General features: G+C 43.0%; 1 protein-coding gene across 4 annotated transcripts in view; it reads left to right on the forward strand.

Moving 5' to 3' along the window:
* LOC311431758 (uncharacterized protein) overlaps window positions 1–23,340 on the forward strand; it is a 51,018-nt gene that overhangs the window by 6,137 nt on the left and 21,541 nt on the right. The window contains exons 2-5 of one of the 4 annotated variants that reach the window (XR_014689626.1): window positions 1,003–1,155; window positions 10,376–10,480; window positions 11,064–11,188; window positions 11,294–11,769. Coding sequence is in view for 3 of the 4 variants with exons in the window: in XM_084509599.1 (XP_084365725.1) it covers window positions 10,376–10,480; window positions 11,064–11,188; window positions 11,294–11,352; window positions 16,072–16,086 (304 nt within the window). In the remaining variant the exon portion in view is untranslated. Of the gene's footprint in view, window positions 1–1,002; window positions 1,156–10,375; window positions 10,481–11,063; window positions 11,189–11,293; window positions 11,770–16,071; window positions 16,451–23,340 lie in introns of those variants that run through there. The other 3 variants (XM_084509599.1, XM_084509600.1, XM_084509598.1) reach the window with 3 other exon arrangements.

The following is a 23,340-nucleotide window of genomic DNA, read 5'->3' on the forward strand; positions in this document are numbered from 1 at the left end:
ATGGGGCCTTCCAACTCAGACAAGCTGGTACCAAGAAGCTGGAATAAAGTATCCGTGAAGTGATCCAGGATAGAATTTACCCCTGAAACATGCCAACCCTATTTCAGACTGGAGTTATTTGATACCAAAAGAGGCATCACAGACAGTCCATAAATATTTTGGATCTAGCAAATTTAGGAGGCTACTGTGACATAAATAAAAAGAATTTTGAGGGTCCTGAAGCAAGAAAAATTGGCAGAACTCCTCCTGACTTCAGCAGGAACAAGTTTAGGCCTTGAGTTATTTGGCTCATAACTCTTCGGTAATATTGAAAGAAGAAGGTCTGGGATTTTTTTGATCTAAGATGTTATTAATGCCCATCCAGGATGCAGTTTAATCTTTAAAACAAATACCGAAACTCAGAACACATCAATTGTTTGGATTCTGAGCTCTGTGTTATGCTTATTCTTGGACAGGCAAATTACAACGAAAATAATCATTGTCAGAATACTAATGTGATGTAAACTAATGTTGAGATATTTATTCAATGGAATGCAATTACCAGCAATACTCTATTTTCTGAACAGTGTGACTGTAATCCAATTTGGGCTGTTTAACCCCTGGTGATTGTTTCCGTTTGTATTGTGATAGGCTGAAAACAGGCAGGATTTCTGGGGGCAGCAAAAGGGAGAGTAAAGGGAAATAGCACCACATGTAATCTGAGATCTTAATGACTTTACTAAATCTACATAACCACAGGGCTGTTCATCATGGTTGTGCTGCTAATTGAATTTTAAAATAAGGGTAGATCCTACACTCACTTTCTCCCAGTATCATTTCATTTTCTGATGAACGCTTAGTCACCAGCTTAAAACAAGAAATAATAATAATAATAAATCCTTGATGGTTTTAACTTAAAGTTTCATTAAGAACCTGGATTTTGTACAAGGCAGGATTCTCAGGTACATGTGGGAAGTGACAGAGGGTATAAAAGCTGACTTTCATGACCATCTTCTCTTGCAGAAGTGTTCTTGACTGGAGGAGCTGCAGCAGGATCCTGTGGGGAGAGGCCAGCAAGCTTCACTCCATCACAGAGAAGGGGTCATGGGAAGGACAAAGAATGGGGACCTTGCTGCAGGCCATTTCTGAGGACTAAACACCTTCATCTAGATGCTGGTACATTTGTTAGCACAGAGGAGTCCCCCTGAAACTAGCACAGTGTCTGTGCTTCTGAAACTAGCGCAGGATGTGTTCTCAGCACAGACAGAAGTATTGAGATCTGGTCATGAAATAGAAGTAATTGGGAAATCTAGTTTTAAGTGCAGGGAGATATTTTGTAAGCACACAAAGATGAACAGGGAAGACCTCAGTGTTTGTCTGGTGCTAATGGTGATGGTAATTCTGGCACTGAGCTGAGTGCAAGCACATGCATCCAAAAGGCTTGAGCTGGGGTAAGGCACGTTGGGGGTCTGGAATAGACTCACTCTCCCCAAACACCAGCCAAAAACACTGAGGGCTGAGGATAACTGTCACTGGAGGACAAGGAGAATGGGGATAGTTTCCAAATACCTGCACACAGCTGTGATAGCTGTTCAGTTTGGAAGAGCCAAAGAAATTGGTATTCAGACCTTTCACTAGTACCACTTCATAACCCCTTAACACCTCCAGTGAAATTAGTTTACAGATAGTTACAAAGACCAAAGGGACCAGAGGTGCAAGGTTTCATCACAGTGGCAGGTCAGTACGGAAGATGCTAGCACAAGCACACTGCCAACCTTACCTGTCTGCATGGGGCAGGGCTCTGGGTGTATTTAGATTTCTCCCTCCCTGCTCACCATAACTGAATACCTCAGTGGAAAGCAGCAAATAAAGCAGGAGGAATAAGACATGATGGAGGCTTTGCTGATGGTTTTAGACATTTCTTTTGAAGGTCTGTTGATAAGATGGATCAACACTTGATTACCAGGTTGGTTATGTTTACAGAAGAATGGTATCCTTGGGAAGATTGGGATCCAGTACATACCCTGGGGTTGCATTAGCAAATGAGTTGTGCTTTGTATCCCCTGTGGCTGGGCCCTGCCAGAGATATGATGCCAGTTCTTGAAAGCTTGCTAACGTAATCACCCACTGCTGTGGGAGCTGTAAGTGTCACAGCTTCCCGTGCAACTCATTTGCGAGTTTAGTATTATTAATGATGTGTTTTTCAGCAGAGACCTGAGGCCCCAGCTTTACTATGGTTAGCACAGTATAATATAGCATAAGAAAACTAGGCATGGCCAAAGAAATGCATGACTAAGGCCATGGCTATCCAAAGGGAATATCACCAGGACAGGAATCCTTTAAGGAGAAACCATTGAATTTCAGCTCCCAGACTATAACATGCAGAAATGCAGTTATCCCAAGAGAAATAGTCCCTGGATCACAGAATCACAGAATCACAGAATTTCTAGGTTGGAAGAGACCTCAAGATCATCGAGTCCAACCTCTGACCTAACACTAACAGTCCTCCACTAAACCATATCCCTAAGCTCTACATCTAAACATCTTTTAAAGACTTCCAGGGATGGTGACTCCACCACTTCCCTGGGCAGCCCGTTCCAATGTCTAACAACCCTTTTGGTAAAGAAGTTCTTCCTAACATCCGACCCAAAACTCCCCTGGCACAACTTTAGCCCATTTCCCCTCGTCCTGTCACCAGGCATGTGGGAGAACAGACCAACCCCCACCTCGCTACAGCCTCCCTTGAGGTACCTATAGAGAGCGATAAGGTCGCCCCTGAGCCTCCTCTTCTCCAGGCTGAACAAGCCCAGCTCCCTCAGCCGCTCCTTGTAGGACTTGTTCTCCAGGCCCCTCACCAGCTTCGTTGCCCTTCTCTGCACCTGCTCGAGCACCTCGATGTCCTTCTTGTAGCGAGGGGCCCAAAACTGAACACACTACTCGAGGTGCATCCTCACCAGAGCCGAGTACAGGGGGACGATCACCTCCCTAGCCCTGCTGGCCACACTGCTTCTTATACAAGCCAGGATGCTGTTGGCCTTTTTGGCCACCTGAGCACACTGCTGGCTCATATTCAGCTGACTATCAACCATCACTCCCAGGTCCTTCTCTGCCAGGCAGCTTTCCAACCACTCATCTCCCAGCCTGTAGCTCTGCTTGGGGTTATTGCGCCCCAGGTGCAGGACCCGGCACTTGGCCTTGTTGAACTTCATACAGTTGACCTCAGCCCATCGGTGCAGCCTATCCAGCTTCTCCTGCAGAGCCTTCCTACCCTCGAGCAGATTGACACACGCACCTAACTTGGTGTCATCTGCAAACTTACTGAGGGTGCACTCGATGCCCTCATCCAGATCCTTGATAAAGATATTAAAGAGGACTGGCCCCAATACCGAGCCCTGAAGGACTCCACTAGTGACCGGTCTCCAACTGGATTTGACTCCATTCACCACAGCTCTTTGGGCCCGGCTATCCAGCTAGTTTCTAACCCAACGAAGTGTACGCCAGTCCAAGCCAAGAGCAGCCAGTTTCTTGAGGAGAATATTGTGGGAAACAGTGTCAAAAGCCTTACTGAAGTCAAGGTAGACCACATCCACAAAAGGATGGGAGCACATCCACAAAAGGATGGGAGCCTGAGTCAGGTTTACAGCTCTGGAGTATTTGCACTTTTTTTTTTTTTTTTTTTTTTTTTTTTTTTTAATGTGTCATGTAAGCACAAATCTTAGGTAGAAAATGGCAGGTGGGTTTCACCCACATATGTCGTTGGTACATCTGTCATCCTGCCATGGTTAAAGAGAAGCAGAAATGCAGTGGGAAAGAGCAAGTGAGAACAGCACAGTTAGGATGTCGGGGGAACAGAGTGGCCCTAACTCCCAGAGATGCTGCATATGAGAGATTTGCCAGATCAGACCCTTAGCATTTCCAAGAGTCATTCAGGCATAAAAACATAAGCTGTCAGTGAAAAGCACATGCTGCAGCTATTATTTTTCAAGTCCCAGTTGAGCTCTTTGCTTTTTCACTTTTACTTTTTAATATAATTTGTCTTGTGAGTTTGCATGAGGCGTTCCTCCCCAGTCATTTACCACAAGTGCTGCAGGGACTCCTGACATAATGCAGCGAAGCCTCGTGGTATTGGTGAGCTGAGGAAGGAGACAGTTGTGCTTCTTACAACACTTCTTACTTAGGCCCAATTGGATTTAAATTACATGCCACTGGGGGCTCGGTACAAGGCATCTGTAATAGCAGAAACACCTGCAGAGCAGAGTTTCAGGATGACAAATTTTCTCTCTCTGGACTAGCTTTTTCCCTCATCTAAGCTGGATGCTCTTCACTGACTTGCACAGTCCACATTATTTACACTGGTGTAAATGAAAGGGGAAGCAGAGCTTTTGTCTTCACTAGGAAAATGTTATCCAGTGAGTGTCTGCAAACCTAACCTGGCCGCATGCTGCCCAACCACCTCCTCTTCAAAGTGCCTTCACCACTAAGCAATCTGCTTGGCTTTGAACAAATTGAAGCATATGCTTTCTGTGGAAAGCTAGACCCTCTTCACCACTTCTTAGAGCACTGAGCTTTGAAAAGCTGATCTACAGCAAGGCTGAGTGTCTGTTTCTATTCGATACGTGTGAACTTTGAAATTAATCGTTGTTTTGCCAGAGCCACTTTCCACTGGTGCTAGACCTTCATCATTCCTGCAGGTCAGTGGTGTGGGTTTCACCTTATGAAGATTAAGTGCACAGATTTTGAGATTATGTTTTTGGCTATGAAGAGAAAGCCCAGGATCAAGACTGTGGGAGATGTACCTCCCCAGGTGCAGCCTGATGCTCACGGGACTCAGATTTCTTCTTCCCTTGATATGCTTTTATCCCACACGAGCTACGAAAGTGTTGTTCTTGATTTAATACACAGGAAAGTTGACTTGATTTGATTTCTGTGTCTGGTCCCACTTGTTCTGACATGAAGTTTGATCCTCAACTTTGGCTGTAAGATAGACGTGGACGAAACCTATGATCTAGCATCTTTCCTGTGTTCTTGTATCAGTTATCTGACTATAAATGCTTGTATCTTGTGTAACAACCATCTTTAGCCTGAATGACTTGAGATGACATCCCATACTGGTTGGCATTGGGCCTACTTTACTCATTACTGCAGCCATGTCAGTGCTGCAGCATTTTTGTCAGCTGAAGCCCGTGGTTGCCATTAAATGGTCAGGAACAGATTACTGTATGCATGGGAAGAGGCAGAGGATTTTATTTTATTTTTAAGATGTTATTTTTGCACAAAAAGGGAACTTCAGAGTGATTTGTTGCCCAATAACTCGTTTCCTTATCTGGCCTGCACTCACCATTTGGGAAAGTCCCTAGAATAATACTAAGGAGACCTGCCATGAACAGACATGTAATAGGCTCCCAGTAGTGTCATCTAGGGTATGAAATCATCAATGGTAGACAACAATTGAGCAAGATATTTGGTTGAGAACAGGCCTACAGTACCTTGGCATCTTGCCTAGCCATGGGACTAAGCATTCAATTTACTGTTGTCATTAGCCCTGGCACATTCACGATTCTCTTTCTAGTTGTACTCCCTTCTCTATTTTTTTTGCTCTATCCATGTGTCGTTGGTCATCACAGCCCATGACCAAACACTCTTTAGAGTCCTTTCTGGACAGTTCACATGGCTGAACTATAGAGGTAAACAACCTCAAATGCTTTTCAGCCTACAACTTTGTTTTGATTTGCAATGATGAATTCCTATTTTTAGGATTAAAAATGGCTAAAATCCTCATTTGAGGGTATGTTAGGAGCCCAAAAGCCACATTTGGCACTCAGTAAGATCTCAGAGTTTTGCAAGCCAAGCAAATTTTGCAGCTGGGCAAGCCAAGAGCCCTGCAGAGGTTTAAATGGGAATGTGTGACAAGAGAGCCGATAGAGAAAGACGTTCCTAGGCACAACGGAAAAAAATAAGAAATACATTAGTAACATTTCAGATTGTTGTAGTGGTTTAACCTTGGCAGGCAGCTGGGCTCAACACAGTCACACTCCCTAGGTGGGATGGGGGAGAGAATTGGAAATGAAAATGTGAGAGAACTCATGGGATGGGACAAAGACAGTTCACCAGGCAAAGCAAAAGCCACACACACAAGCAAAGCAAAGCAAAGCAAAGCAAGGAATTCCTTTGCCCCATCCCACCAGCAGGCAGGTGCCAGCCACCCCCAGGCCAGCAGGGCTCACCATGTAGCGGTGCCTTGGGAAGACAAACACCACTGCTCCCAGTGCCCCCCTGCCTCCTTCTTTCCCCCAGCTGCCATTGCTGAGCATCCCCGTGGCATGGGATGTCCCTTTGAGCATTTGGGAAGTCCTTGGCTCTGGGTGAATGCTGCTCTGCAACATCTGAAACTGGTGTGTTATCAGCATTATTCTCATCCTAAATCCAAAGCACAGAATCATACAAACATCTATGAAGAAAATTCACCCTCTCCTAGCCAAAAACATGACATTGTCCATGCAAAAGCTCTGTAAGGTAGAATAAGAGATGAAATTTTGTATAGTGTTCACCATTACCATTGACTAAAGGTTTATTCCCTCCCTCCCACACCAGTTGGACCACCTTTAGTTGATTTGATCTCTCCCTCCACTTCCACTCATTCTGTCCTGAAGTTTGATCTTTGTCTTTAGCTGTATGACAAAGATGGATGAAATCTATGACCTAGCATCTTTCAAACTCATACTTTCATATGTGCTCCAGGCTATATGAGGGAGCTCTCTCCATCTTCACCCAATATCCTTATGCTCCAAGCACAGTTCCTGTTTGTCCTTTCACTTGTAACTGATGTGTGTGATGCTGCAGAAACAGCTGTAGGCATAGTGTTTCACACTCGCTTGGTGATTGTATTGAGCAAAGAGGAATCCCATATTTTTGCATCTAATGGGACAAAATACCCCCCCAGCTCCTCCTGCTGAGGAAGGCTAAGAGGGACATAATAATAAAGAACTACTGAGCATTTGTGCATATCTATTCTTTGATACACACCTGTTTGCTGGAGATGTGGCCACAAGCTTCTAATATTTTATGTTTTGGCACTGGAGCACTTTTCATTGACCTTCCCTCTAAGGCCCCATTCATAAACTGCTTATGGAGTGAATAAGCCATGGGGATGCTTTAATAAATGGTTCCTCACATAAAGTTTTATTCCCCAATAATAATTAGCTTATTAGTAAATCCCTAATGGCATTACTAAGGAGGTCATTATCATTACCCCTGTTTTATATCTGTAGAAACCGAATCAGAGAAAAGGAAAGTCACCTGCTAGATAAGATTTGTGGATGTAGACTCCTAAGTTAAGGCAAATGCTTTATTCAGTAGGACACACACAGGACACATATTAGGTACTTGAAAGAAATGGTTAATCAACTGCTGTAAACATAATGTACAGTAATATTTTATTGGAAAATGTTTAAAACCATCTAGAATACAGCTACTTGTGGCTATGATTGGATGTCAAAATCTAATAGCACCAAATGTTCATAGAGACTGTCTTAATATGCACATAGCAAATTGCTACAGTGTTCATCTGTAGGAATCTGTTTAGCTTGTGTAACATCAAAATTTTTTCCATGATCCCCCAAATTTTTAAAAAGAAACTGGCATGCCATTTACTAGTGTTTTTTTTTTTTTTTTTTTTTTTTTTTTTCCTCAAACATGTTCTTTTAATTCAAATTATTCTAGATCATTTTGAAGACCAAGTACGCTTGATTATTTTCTTTTAACAATCCATCACTGGACACAGAAAAATCTGCTGCTGTCTCAATAAACAAAATGCAAAGTAGAGGTAGACCAAAATAGATATCATGAAGGCTACTGCAGCAATTGCATCGCACAGCGCTGTATGTAATATAGTAAAGGGCTTCTGTGTGCCTTTTTCTGGCAGCAATTTAAGTGAATTTCTAGGAGTTACGGATTCCCATCCAAATAAACAATGATTCCATGCCTAACCTTATACAGGGGACCTAAATACTTTTCAAAGAGAAGGGAGAAGTTTTGACAGACAGAGCTTTATGCCAGTATTTAATGATGATGCTTAGACTGCAGCTCCTCTAAGTCGGCTCATGGCTCTGGGAATTGCACTATTTTAAAGATAGTACAGCAGAATTAATATAAATTCAGTACATTACTGAATAGCTCCTCAATTCTCTGTGTAAAGAATGTTGGGAAAAATAGGTGTTTAGCCATGGAATCTACAACATCTAATGTGCAAGATGTCCACCAAGGGTCTGCCAGGCCAGCCAAGAAACAAATTAAGAAAGGAGTGTGTGAGACATTCATCTGGTCTTATCTGCCCTGGGACTCAGAGCCTGAAACAGTCTTAAGCTAAGGTCACGTATTTGGGAGACTTAAAACACTTCTGCCCCCACTTTGCCTGCTGACCTAGTGGTTATAGCATGCATGCAGGAGGCAGGATATTAAGATTGTGGTTCCTTCCCACCCAGCTCTGTGGCTTCTGCAGCCCATGAAAATGCCAGGATGAAAAAGCTGGGGTGGGATCTGGTCTGAGAGCAGTGGAGTGACTGAAGATATCACCAAGTCACCACATGGACAGGAATTCACTGCTGCAGCGGGAAGAAAAGTACAGAGAGGACAACCTCTGTAGCAGCCTGCACCAAAGCTCCCATCAGATTCTGGAGCTCTCCTTGCTTCCCCTAGATTCTTATTTTCCAGGTTATAGATTTTTATTTATTTTATTTATTTTTTTCTGTCTTTCAATCCAGGCTGCCTAATGAGGAATGTGTAAAGAATTGTGGGGGCAGTGTAGATTCCTCAGGCTGTCCCTTGCCAGCTGAATATGCAGAAAAGCTCACACACGATCCATGCAGCTCAGGGGAGCTGGTTAGAGTAGGGTTGTGTGTATGAAATGGGCATAGTTAATGCCTGCGAAGTAGCTTAAAACATCTGAGGACAACACAGACTTGAAGCCTCCTGGTCTAGAGTGCTACAAAAACCTTCAGGACTCCCAAGGGGAATTTTACTCCCCCTTGGTGCAAAGACTGTCTGTAAATTGATGCCTCCCAGGTGAATTTTTGCCTGTGTGAGTAACTGACCACCCCCTGCAACACTGAACAAAGTGCAAGGCAAATACCAGCACTGGGAGTGTGACATGTAGAGTTTGACGTGCTGGTAAGGAAGCCACACATCCCCGTAATTACTTAAAATTCCAAGCCTGGAAACGAGGTGCTGAGGGTTAATTAGGCTCATAAGCTGGGGGAACAGAGAGACCTTTGGGAGAACCTTGCAGACAAGCAGCAAAGCATGTGATCTCATTTGAATTTTCCTATTAGGCATCCCTCAGAGATCTCAAAAGCATCCCACCATCACCGCCTGAAACTTTGTTTAGGTTGCATGTTTGCAAACACGAGGCATCTCGATTAGGTTGTGCAGCTGCTGCATATGCTTTAAACCATCAAGCCGGTGATTATTTATGACAAGCAAATAGATCCTCCCCGTCCTCCTTTTGTTTGTTAGCACTAATGATAAAAATACACTGAGACTCTCTCCTCCTGTCTCCCGCAACAATCTCCTGTTTTTCCATCAGCAGGTTCTGGTGCTGCTGGTTTGAGCTGAAGAGGTTGAGGTTGGCACTGCAGGATACATGGCACCTCTTGTGTGAGGATTTATAATCTCTGGAAAGGTTATGACAGGAGCCTGACCTGTGTCTTTGTGCAATCTGCAGCTCCTGTTGATTGCAGGGGGCTTTTGCACAAGTCCTTGGTGTTTTCCTTATGTCCATAATTCAGTGTATTGTTTTTATCCTCCCTCACCAGTTTTCAACCCAAGTCACAGCTATGTGGCCAGCACAGCACATTTCTGTCCTGCAGCCTTCTGGTTAGGGGAGCGGAGATCTTCCCAGATACACTGAGACCAAAGGGCAGCTACTAGCCTTCACCAGGCTTTGCTGAAAAGTGGAGGAAACACAACAGGATGGGGCCATAACCTAAGAACTGTCACCAATCCAACTCCTGACCTCTCTCAGTCCCTTTTCCACTGCTGGCTGTAACAGCAACTGGATTCAAGGCAGCAGCTCTGGGGGAGCACAAGGGGTGGGGGGCTATTCCTTGGTGCTGTGCCCAGCTACAGCAAGTGTTGCAATAAAAGGGTAAGGGAAGCCCTACCTGAGCACCCCAACCCCTCCTGCCCCAGACCTCCACCTGCTTCTGCACATTAAAAAAAGCCTCACTTGCAACGGGAGCAGATCCCGAGTGTCAAGATGGGAGCAAATAATCTTTAAATCCATGCAGGCACAAGTCATGCTTGGAATAACTCGCTGTGAGGCTTACAGTGAATGTGATTATCGCCACAGTCCCCGTTTCTTGTGACGATGGCATCAAGAAATTCACCTTCTGCCTTTCAGGCACCGCCGTGATCCTAAGTACCAACCTTCCCCGTGGTCTGCAGGCAGCCCCCGTGGCGCAGCAACGTCACGCTCACCACGCTGCTGTACTTCCATTACACGTCTGTAAGTGAAATCAAACCTGGGGGATTTCTTCCTACTGCTCTAGCCCTGCAGCCACACCGCAGAATACAAATGCCGGGCTGACGCACGCGCTTGGCGCTCGGCTCGCTGCCCCAGGGACCATCAGCGGGCTGCAAGCCTTGAAGGGCTGGAGGCTCGTTAACACCAGGCTTTAAATAACTGTGGTGCTGGGGGAGCGGGTGCTGTGTGTAGCTGCGGTGTGTATTTATGTGTGTGAGCGCGTTTGGTTTGACAACGGGAGTGAAAGAGCGCTTGTTCCTTTGCTTCTCAGGTAGCAGCCCTATGGAAAAACATCAAGGAGGGAATAGGAAAGAGCTTTGTGTTGTTTGGAGTTTGCTTTATTTTGGTTTGTTTTTGTTGTTTGTTTTGTTGTTCTTTTTTTTTTTTTTTTTTTTTTTTTCCCTTTCCTTGGAGATATTGGACTGATTAAAAAGCTATTTTTGCTAGAAAAACAAGAAAAAAAAATATCCAGCTATACGTGGCAGGGATAAAAGCATGCTTGACTCCTCCAATGAGTACAATAACATTTTATATCTTTGCTGCTTGGCCCAATATTGTATCACAGGCATCACCAGCGTTGTGCTTCCCAGCATGCCCTAGCATCCCTTCAAACAAGCATTCGCTGTAGCAGAAAGTCCAAGAAAAGGCTTACTCCCTTGAGGATCAAGAAGAAAGCAACAGTGAAGAAAGGTACAGTAGCTATTAATATTAATGCTAAAGGAAGAGGGGGGAGAGAGGACACGGGAGCAGTGAGAAAAATGACTACTTATGGCTTTGATGTGTTCATTTCCACAGGACCGGTGGCAGCACGGAGAATACGGAAAGCAGATAAAGAGGAAAATGAGGAGGTGGAGGTGAGCAGAAGGCAGCTCAGAAAATTGCACAAGCTGTGGGGAATTTTTGCATCTAGCCGCTCACACACCGCAAAGGGAGTGACTCTGCCATCTGCATCTCCTCTGAAAAAAAAAAAAAAAAAAAAAAAAAAAAGGAAGGGAGAAGAGGGACAGAATGGAGACAAAAAAAGAAATCCACCTGTTGTGCCTCTTGTTTTGGCTGTGGTAGGATGGATCCATGCTGAATGCCTGCTGTGGGAGGGGAGGGAAGCCAACGGAGGTATTGTTGTGTCTGAGGAGGCACTGCGCGTGAGTCCTCTGCATGGCTCTGTCCTACTGACACACTGGGAAGAGGAGGGAGGAACTATTTTAATCTCGTTGAGGCTGCTGAAGAGTAAAAATGGAAGTAATTAAAGGCACTCTTTAGTCTCACTTAAATCCCTTAGTCTTCAGGCCAGAGTTATTTTTGTTTCACTGCTTTAATGGTGTTTCATTGATGTTTAAACTGGGTTGGATTTTATTTATTTATTTATTTATTTATTTATTTATTTATTTATTTATTTATTTATTTTTAACCTGAACTTAGGAAATGAGCCAGCACTTTCTGTGGTGGTGCACTCACTTTGCTGAAATCTTGCCTGCAAAAGGTTGTTCGGGTCCCAGAAGGAATTTTGTTAAACGCCAGCATTTGGGCAGCTGGGTTAGAATCATAAAATGATAAAATGGCTTGGGTTGGAAAGAGACCTTAAAGATCAGCCAGTTCCAACTCCCTGACATGGGCAGGGACACCTCCCACCAGATCAGATTGCCCAGGACCTTGTCCAACTATCCCTGGCCTCCAGGGATGGGACATCCACAGCTTCTGTGGGCAACCTGTTTGAGTGCCTCACCACCCTCAGAGAAAAATATTTCTTCACAACTATTATCTAATTATCTAACCTAACTCTACCATCTTTTAGTTTAAAGCTGTCCTTAAACCCTTGCCCTATCACTACACTCCCTGGTGAAGAATCACTCCCTGTCTTTCTTATAGGGCCCCTTTATGTATTTGAAGGCCATGATCAAGTCTCCCCTGAGCCTTATGCAGTAGAAGAGGCAGGATTGAGTCCCAGTGGGAAGTGGCTCAAAGCTAGACTGGAAATACAGTGCACATTTGCTAAGGTGGTTGCTTGATGCATAAAGACCGTAGAGTCTTATTGTCCGCTATGTTTTCACAAGAAAAAAAAAATATATATATATGTATTTAGTGGTTAAGAGCAAGAATAAAACCCAGAACAAGAGCAGGAAAGGTTTGCTGTGAGAGGACCACTGCTCACTGCCCAGCTCACCCTCAGTGAAGGCTGACTGTGGCTATAAGAAGTGACAGCAGCTGCGTTCTCCTTTTGCCATGTTAATCCCCAGTGAAGCACTCCCCATCTTGGGACACTTTTTAACCTTTCTGCTGTCAGGTTCACCTATGTGACCACTGCAGGCTTTCAGGATGTCACAGGAGGTCTGATCCCAAGTCTGCTGAGCCTGTCTGCATCTACTTGGCTGGCCCCTGCTCAATGCAGGACTTGGTCCACGTCTGCATCCTTGTGTGGCCTCCTGACAGTTCAGGGTGTCATCAGGAAGACGTGATGGGCTCTTCTTCAGCACAGGTATCTGTCCTGGACCTCACCACAGATCCTGCAGGGCAGTCAATATAAACAGCAAAGAACACAATGTTTTTTTGCTTGGTCGTTGTTTTTGTTTGTTTGTTTGTTTGTTTGCTTTAAGAACAAAATCAATCTAACCTCCTGTATTAGAACTCACACAGCTTTTTAAGAACTATCTGTTCTTATAAGCAGAGGCAGAAAGTCCTCTGTTGTCGAAGGCATAGAAGACCCTCAAGCCAGCGTCCCTTGGCTCTCAGTGGTCCCATAAAGCAGAGTGTAGCATGGGCGGATTGTCATGGGAATGCCCCTTGCTCCATGGCAAGTCACAGAGAGCATCGCATCCTAGCAGAAATGGGCAGCCTGCCCCAAACCTCTCAATCATTCAGTTCAGAAAAAAATATACGATTACTCCAAGGAAGGAAAGGATGCACTTAGCCAGCCCCAGTGAGAGGTAATGACTCTGTTCCCCACCTAGTGACAGGGAAAAAGCATTGCTCCATCTTCCCAGAAACAAGGAATGAGGATGGGAGAGGGCTCAGCCCTTGGAGTCATGGCTCAGGTCAACACAGAAGGAACTATTTGGGCAAAGTGAGGCATGAAGAGAGGGAGGAGAATTTTCTGGCCTTTTTTACACCTGTAAGTGGCATTAACTGGTTATCATCATTTTTAGTGACTGAATAAATGATACAGACTTTAGACCTTTGATCATTTCAGTAACGCTTCCCAGATTTTCTACACTTTCTCTAAGAAAGATGTTTTTTTCAACGGGACATTAGAAAACAGCTGAGCTCTTCTGGCACTGAGCAGAACAAGAGAATTACAGGCAATGTGTCTTATGGCCAATTCTCCCCTTGATTTGTCTCAGCTGGGGGGTGGATTATGCTACATCTCAAGACCCCTTCTGAACCTATTTTCTATGATTTCTACAATTTCTCTAACTCCTCCAGGGATACCAATTACGATCCTGTAAGCACACCAGACCGGTCTCCTTACTATAGCTCCTCTGCGTGTGTCTCACACCTCCATAGGTGTGTCAGACACAAACAACCTTGCTCTTTTCCTGCAGCTGTATCTTACCACCCTCATCCAGTTTATCTTCACAAACACTTGGCTGGTGAATGATGCCGAGCTCCCCTGGCTAGTCATGTTCAGATTCTCTCCAGTCCCTGGGTGCTGCTTGGGGGCCAGGGTGCAGCATGGCACGGCACGATGAGCATGAGTGGAGGTGGCAGTTTTGCTTGGCGGTGCCCCCATGCTGGCAGTAGCAGCAGAAGGACGAGCTGGGCTGTTTGCTGGCTCTCAGCAGTTGCTTGTTCCAGCGAATTAAAGCTGATTATTCCCCATCTTGGCTCATGGAGTTACTCATCCATTCTCCCAAGCATGGGTATTTACAGCAAGCTAAGCAAGGGTTTGAAGAAAAAGGGCAGCAGGGGAACTTGTGCTAGTCTGGGGAACTGCTGGAGTCAGTTCTTTACTAACGAGCAGTTAGTGTCACTTACCCACTGATGAGGGCACGTAAAGTACCCCCTGCGGGCTGCTTGCTTGCAAAGGCTTGCCCTTTCCATAGGATGAGACTCAGCAAGATATTTAACCTAAAGCAAGTGAGTAATTGTATGTCTGTATGCTGGGATGAAGGATGGAGGCACATGCTCAAACACTTTTCTGATTCAGAGCTCTGGCTACCTTTGAGGCCCTCTTTAAAATTCGACTCTGTCTATGTTCAGCTGCACAGCTGGTACAAAGTGTCTGTTTTTCAGTACTTTGCATTAGCAGCATTGCTTCTGTCCTGCCATTGAAAAAGTAAGACACGATACACGCTCATCTCTCTTTTGTAAAAAGTCATTTTAGATCCCCGAATGTGCAAACGCCAGCACCTCATTGCCATCAAAAAGCAATTAACATAACTGATGAGTGACAGGAAATCAAAATACAGTCAGATCTAACAGCCTCAGAGTCAGGGATGTAAATTATACAGTCGCACACTTTTCTGTAAGATGACTCAGTTTGTTCTCTTTCCATTGTAATCAAAAGTGAATTACGATCTTGAAAGGTTCTATCTCTCCCAGATAACTGAAAAAGCTAATTAAAAACAAAAGCCACAGATGTAATCATTGCTTAATGCTGTAAGCATAACATGACCTAATGCTATTATGAGTTCTGAACAAATTTCAATTAGAACTCCAGCTGGTAAACAGATAAATGTGATAACGGTATTTTAATATTACATAATCACTTGTTAGTAAAAGTCATTTTTATTTCAGCCATTCATACATATCAAAAATGGTTTTAGATTTAGATATGTTTTTCAGCACAATTGGAGGACAAAAGATGTTTGAATTAGTAACATTTGAGAAGATCCTCTTCAAGGGTATTTTTCTTTAATTAATCAATATTTTTTGATACAATCACCATCACCCTGTAGCTTGATAGTGGTTTGCACATTACCAGGTTGGAAAAGTAATTCAAACTCATACTTTGTACTCAGTTGTACTGGGAGGAATCACTTCCAGGTAACAATGGCCTTTTGTTGCCCAAAGTACATTTTTATTTCTTGCCTCATTGAGCTTTAGGGAAGATGGGAAGTCATGCCCCATGACAGGGACTCAGTGGGATTTCTGTCAGAGCTTGAATTCAGAACATGTGGAGAGACTGGGGATGCAGCAGGGTATGTATTGGTATGGGTCTTAGGACAAACACAAGTCCAGAAAGATCCTTGTGATAAATAAGCATTGCTTGTTGTCACAGTGCTGGCACTGTTTTGGAGAGCCAGGACCAGTTGCCTGCTCTGCCAAATTTCCAGCAAAAAGCAAATAAAACTCTTGAATTACTTAAGCTTCAGTTTCCCCCACCCCACTCCCCCCGAATATACCTGGACAGGGGCATGAAATGAGATGAGGGAACCACAGCCAAACTCCTGCCAAGGGGTGAAACCAGCAGCTCTGGAAGGATGCTCTCTGTATCCCACCAGGCTGGCATCATGCTGCTCTGCTGTAGCAGACTCTCTGGCCCAGCATTTGATTTCGAGACAGGTGTAGGGGAGCTGGCTGGTAGGATGGTGACAGCTTAGTCAGTTCATCAGCATACAATTCCTCTCTCATGCCAGTTAAAACATGGATAAAATGAATTCCAGTAATGGAGAAGCATACTGGCCTGACAGCACCGAAGGAGGAAATCTGCTCCAACATGAAGAAAGCAAGGGAAGGTGCAATGTGGGGCTCTCCCTGCTGTGCCATTAACCAGCCTTCACCTTGTCCTCGAGGGACCATCTGTAATGGGCAGAGCACTCAGCATCCACTGCCTGGTCTCTGTGCAGAGGCGACTGATCTGCCACTCTGAAGAAGATGATGTGCCTGATGTGGACACCTACATTTAATTTGACTTCATTTGCATGCAGCAGTTCTCCCGAGTTCAGAGTTATTTGATGGCAGAGACAACAGAAGCTGTCACTACCCTGAAATAAAATTTTTGCTATCCCTCAGTGACATGATTTTTTCCTTTCTCCTTCAATTATCCATTTTAAATATTTATTACATACCCTGTAGGGTTACTTTTACTCTGGAAAGAGCAAGGGTTAAGCTTCTGTTTTTTAAACGAGAGAAAATGTATTGAAATAAATATTTTTTTATTTTTTTTCAGCCGCAGCAACAATAACACACACACAAAAGAAAGAAATCCAATATAAAAACATACTATTCTTAGTTAAAAGGGCAATCACTCTTGGGACTGAAAGCTCTTCTGACTCTGCCATGGCTTCTCCATTATTTACTCATATCACAGTAACATTGAGAGGTTTGAAATAAAAGATTGCATGTGCTAAGCCCTATAAGAAGCAGTAAGCTCTTGCTCTCTACATAAGGAACAGAAAAGTCCTGCAAGCAGGATATCATCCTCTCCATATGAGATGCAAAGGCATAGAGAGCCGAAATGTCTGGGTTACAGAGAAGGTGGCAGATGAAGCCTGTTTTAAGGTCAGGACTAAAATAGTGCTGTCAGACCATTTCTGTAGCTGTGAGTTCATCCTTCCTCCCGGAAGTGTATGTGAACCTCCTAAGATCTAGGTTATCACTCCAATCTCTGTGTGTCAATTTACTCCCCTTCTTTTCCTAATATTAGCTACACATGGCAGATATCTGGGATTCAGCTCTGTTTTGTGGATAACCAGTCAATACAGTCCATAATACCTTGGGCATGACTCATCTGACCTAAATGTGGATATCTACTTTAAAATAAAATGACTGTTGCCTTACGGCTGTATTGACCAGATCCCCAGCCACTGTAACGGGAGCCCAGCCAACAGAGACAACCTAATTTAAAGAGATGAATCACACCCCATTCAAGTCTGTGCACAGTAATGTCTTTGCAAAGGCTGCCCTTGTGTTGTTACACTGGTGTGTATGCCTCGTACGATTTATGAAGTTGGGCAGCTATAGTGCTGTGATCCAGGGTAGTTACAAGGATATGAACGGACCATGATGAAGATAGTTAACAGGAGACACCTACATTTTGCCAGAACCAACACACTGTTTGGCAAATTGGGAAGTCATTCTTTAGGATGCTGTAATCTGAGTCACAGAAATCTTCTTTTCCTTCTGTGTAGTGTAGGGGTATTTTTAATTGTCTGCACCTGAAAATGGGTTTGACTATCTTTGAGCATGCCCTAGCGAAGCAGGCTCTGCAGACAAACAGAAGTAACTCAACACAGCCCAAGGGTGAATGGCAAATGGAGGATATTCATCATGTTGGTCATCTGGCCTGTCTGTGCCAAACTTGTCCAGTTCCAAGGGAAAAGATCCACCTCTGTTGAATGACTCCAGTGTTTTGAAAGCCTGAAGGTAACTGATGCAATGAGTCGTTCATGTTTCCGCAGGTACCTAATGGACAAATGTTTCCGCTCAAGCAAAGAGAAGCAGCCCAAGGGCTGAAACCACAAAAGCTGGATCTGGTCTTGGTGCTGCCCAGAGCACAGGATGGGCAAGTGACATCCACAGAGCTCTCAGCCAGCCAGGCAGCTCCAGCACAGCTGTTCCAGCAGTATCCGAACAGCCTCCCACAGATGCTTCCTTCTTCAGTTCAGATTTAATTCTTCTTTTATTTATCCTCATTTTACTTCCCTGGTGAAGCCTACTGAGGTTCATTCGTGTGAATCATGTCACACATTCCTGGGGGCAGGTCATTTCTCAAGCCCTCTTGCCCATTTCGCTCTCTGCACAATGCTTAGCAAATACCTTTCCATATCAGATCTCACGTATCAGGTAAAAGGCCTTCCAGGCCAGGTTGGATGGGGCTTTGGGCAACCTAGTGTAGTGGAAAGTGTCCCTGCCTATGGCAGGGGAGTTGGACTGGATGATCTTTAACATCTTTTCCTTTTTAACCCAAACCATTCTATGATTCTATGAAATAAAACCAACAGTTCCCTACTACAGAAACTCTCCTCACCCAACCCCTACAGTTTTATTTACTGTCACCACCCCAACCAATTGCCTGTTTTCATTTTCTCCTAACCTTGGTTCTTCTTTCATGATCCTTCTCCTCTCAATGACATATTTTCATAGAATACAGCCCTGCTTTAGTTTGCAATTGTCAACCCCCCTTGCTTTCAACCTCAGAAATGTTAGATGTAGTACCTACAATCAGTTTTTGGAGGTCGTTTCCTGTTATCCATCCCAGACCCTCTCTAATCCCTTCCTTCAGCTCCACTGGCACTGACCTAACCAATATGACAAATAATCTTTTCCCAACCAGATCTCGGAACCAACATTCTACGTTCAGCTGTCTTTGACAGCATGGGCCATATTCATTTGACTATTCTCTCACACTTTTCTCCTCATCTGTAACTCTTTATATTTCTCGCTTTTTCCACAAAGTGGTAATTCCATTCTATAAATGAACTATTTGTGTCTCTCCTCATGCCCTATTAATTTATCATAGTTACAGCAGCAAATCTATTTTAATAGAATAAAATATGTAGAATATATATGAATATAACATATATTCTGCAGCTGATGTATTTGACCTCACATTGCTGTGTCTTGAACATAGTCTAAAATTTGTGTTTTCTTTTATGTGTTTCTCAGAACATTTTTGATGCTTCATAAACCCCCAAGTACCTGTGTAACCACCACTCAAGTGACCGTAAATCACAGATAGAAAAACTGAATGCTCCTTTATTCAATGAAGCCTTCTTAGAAGAGATTAGTTACATTTGTTCAGTAACTATCTATTTATTTATTTCATATCTTCTGCAAATCCCAATTTCACTGATTGTCCTTTCAGTGTTGTATCTTTGCCAGGGCATTCACACAGCCCAAAACACTCTAATTGACATTGCTGAAAAGTTGGCATTTTAGCAGCCAGAAATCCTTCCTCCAATTTATCCTTCTGATATTTCAATACTTTGGCAAATGGCATGGATATATTAGTATTCCTGTTGTTAAATTCATATTACACCAACAGACACATGCAGAATGTGGGAGTAGGCAATTTTTACCATTTCCATTTTATCCTAGAGGAAAAAAGGGCAGTATTCATGGAACCTAGCTCTGGGTATCTCTGTTGGGTTACTCTCCACAAGTTCTCCGTGTAGTCGTTGGTAGAGACAACGTCCTTTAAAAGGCGACATTAGAAAAGCCTACGGAGAAGAGCCTGGTGAGATGAGTCAGATAATTCAGAAGGCTAAATTAGACACCTCAAATGAGTCAGTGGTAGCAATCTTAATGGCTTCAGAGGATGCATATTCCAGCAATTAGCCACAATGTGTAACTGTAGCTCTATATAATTAGCTAGACAAATTGCAGCAATATACAATAGGTTGCTATGTCTTAAATAAGCAATGAATAAATAGTGTGACTGTAGCTCAAGGTTATTCTTATCTTCATTTACCTCACTACAAGAAGCCTGCAGTGTTTTGATTTCCAAAGGGAGAAGAAGTTTGTCTTTGTTTAGTCTATTACAACCAAATGATGATTCTTTGGGTCTGGCTCAGTATCCAGTTTAGGCAACTCTTATCTGGCTGCTGTATTCCTTGATTCTTGAGTCTCATTTTGTGCCTTGGAACTTCTGATTTTCTCTCTACACCCTTTTTCTAGTCTTTTCCAGAATCACACAATTATATAATTCAAAGGGACCACCAGAGGCCAAGCCAGGGTGAAGTCAATGTTAGATGAGGTCCCTCAGGGCCTTTGTGCTATCTTGTTTTGAATATCTCAAGGACGGAGATTGCACAGCCTCTCTGGGCCTCTTTTTTAATGTCTGACCACCTTCACTGTGAATAATTTTTCCCTTAAAGCTAATTGATATTTCTAATTTTCATTCTCTGTAACTTGGGTGTGTTACATCTTAGTCTGATTTCATCTCTTCTTTAATATTTATTTAGGTAGTTGAAAATAGGTTCCTGTTTCCCCTTAGACTTCTCTTCTTACAGTTAAACAAGCTCAGCTTCCTGAACCTGTCCTTGTATGTCATCTGCTTCAGCCACTAACCATCTCAGTGGGTCTCTGATGGACTTTAGCTTGGTACTGGGCAGCCCAAAACTGAACACAGTACTTCAGACACGCACTCTTCACAGGTGCCAAATGGAGGGGAAAATCAATTCCCTCAAACTGTCAGCTGTGTTCTTGCTAATGCAGTCTATTATGAAGTTGACATTTGTCACTGTAAGATTGTGTTGCAGACTTTTGTTCAACTTATTGTCCAGCAGCAACCCAGTTTCTTTTCAGCAGAGGTGCTTCCTAGTCTGACCTCAGCCTCTGCTGTTGTATGAAATTATTCCAGCCCATGTGCAAGACTTTGAACTATTTTTTTTTTTTTTCTTTCCTTCCCAGGAACAATTTCTAAGCCTTGGTTGCAAGGTTAGATTGTATATCTAAAATACACAGGTTCTGAGACTGCAGGTCAGATCCATCACTAATGACTGTTGGCATGGTTCTACTGAAGCTAATGGAACCGACAATATTTATATAGCAGAAGATCTTGATCTTGCTTTCTTTTTAATCCTGACTATCATTTCTCTGAATATCATCCTTAATGGTATAAGCATCCAATCTTCATTTGTATTCTTACTCTGCTTTTAGCTTCAGTATTAACTTGTGGTAATGATTTAGTTTTGCTTCTTTTTAATCTAAGTGAGAGGCTTGATTCATCTTGTTTCATTCTTTCACAGGGTCTTTATTTCCCTCTGCATGTTGTAAATACACTGATAAATGTGTTAACTGAAATGACTGTCAGATGTACTGAAAATGAGTCATTCCAGGAGTTCTACCTTGAAAGTGTATTCATAGGGAAGTCTGAAGTATGAATCTCTGCAAGTTAGACTATTATTATACTGTGTAGAAACAACAATGAATAATGTACAACAAAGCACGCAAACACATATGCACACTTGTGTATAAATGTACACACCGATGCAAACTCGCTTGAGATGTATTGTAGGTAGATTCATTATAACAGTGGACAGAGTGGGCAGTTTTGTCCATCAACTGAACTCTAATCAATCTGCCTAATGCCTTTCACAATATCATTTCATTAGAGGCACAGAATAATCATTCACTCATCTGCTCTTCAGCTGCTGGGTTTGATTTGTGTTCTTTTATTGTGGGAACTAATGGCTATACCATAAGATCTGATCTTTTTGAATGTTTTCTATTTATTGCTTATATGTGAATATGTATTGCCTTTAGTTTATGGGCATTAAAGGGTGAAAATCAGTGGGTGATTTATACAGACTATGGCATGTAAAACAATTAAGTTCTTGTTGGGTTGAAAATTATCTCAGTTAGAATATTCACTGAGTTATCAAAAATCTTCCTTCATGAAACACATCAATTGACATCGTACAGAAGCCATTAGGCATTATTTTAATTACTCTTCAGGCTGTATTCCACCTCAGTTCTCAATGAGCTTAAAGTTAATTTGAATGAAGAAGGGATTTGCACAAAAATATGCCTTCCACTTTCAACAGTCTGTGTCCACCTAGAGAAAATAGAGTAGAATGCAAAGGGAGATGTAAGCACAGGTGGTGAATACTCCCACCAGTACAGAGGAAAGGATAAAAAGAACAGAATAATGGAAAAAACAGCTCCCAGTAAGGAACAAGGAAACCCTTTGGCCACACATTACATTCCCATCCTTTAGTCAAATATTTGTTTCACCTAAAACTTCTGGATTTTCATTCTAGAATCCTGTCCACCTTAATAATGATGATTACATTTTCCTCTAATTTATAAGCTACATTTATTCACTTTCAGTTTGTATTTATTTGTTTTCATGTCATTAATTGGTTTTATGACAAAGCACTACAGTTGCCTTGCTGAGAAATCATGGTACAGTGATGTACCATGGCACAATGCTGGGTTTTGGGACCTATTTCTAGTGCTGGTTTGTGTATTTTGTGTAACAACTTTTTCTTGGGAAAAAAAACACATGTTGTTTCTGAAGCTGGCACTATTGTTCATTGAATGGTGGTTGCTCTTCAGAAAGAGAAGCGAGGAATGCTCCCCATCTCCAGCATTATTGCAGGGTGATTTCATCATTTCTGGAAGACATAACAGCATCATTTACACCATCTTTTGTGGAAAAGTGCCTAGGACTTGTGCTGCCAGTCAGTTGCAAGATGCATGCTTCCTCCTGTGCTCTCAGCTCTACTCAGTGCGACTTGCACTGTCCTGGTGGATTTCAGAGGATTTTGATGGCTCTCTCTCCACCTCTGAGTTGCAATTGAGCAACTTAGTTCTCCAAAATGAAGCAGCAATGTCACTTGGTAACTGACAAGGGCCAGGAGCAGTCCTAGTGCTCAGCCTTAACACAGGCCTCAGACCGTCTTTTAAATATTTTACATTCCTTGATGGTGTTTTCTGTCTGGCACACTTAGTAGGGACACAGAGACTTTCTTCTCCAGTACTTTCTTCTTCTCTAGTAAATCAGGTTCCCTTTAATGTTAGGAGTCCTTCCCTATGCTCATTCCAGTTTGAATCTACTACAGTCTCTCCTCCCACTTAAATTTCAGGAAAAAAAATATGCTTGTAAGAGCAGGTCACCCAAGTCATTTTAGATTATACAACTAGATGATAGCCAGATGATTATAAAGGGTTTCACTAACCTTGGCACTGTTGAGCACCTCATGAGTTATTTGTCTGCTATGCTACTCACAAAAATACTTAAAACTGAGTTTCAGACTTTTGCTATTTACAGCACCCAGTTTTCTTGCCTCAGCCATTTTTCATGGGTTGTGAGGGAATTCTCTTCCTCCCACCCCTTTCCAGGATTTCTGCAGTACGGAAACAAATTGACATTTCATTTTGTGCTTACAGAATTTTCTTGTTTTGTAAAGGTCCTTGGTGATGCTCAGCAACTGATGTCCAAAGCATTACTCAGTCAC

The sequence above is a fragment of the Aythya ferina genome (assembly GCF_964211825.1).
Source record: "Aythya ferina genome assembly, chromosome: 2".
NCBI lineage: Eukaryota > Metazoa > Chordata > Aves > Anseriformes > Anatidae > Aythya > Aythya ferina.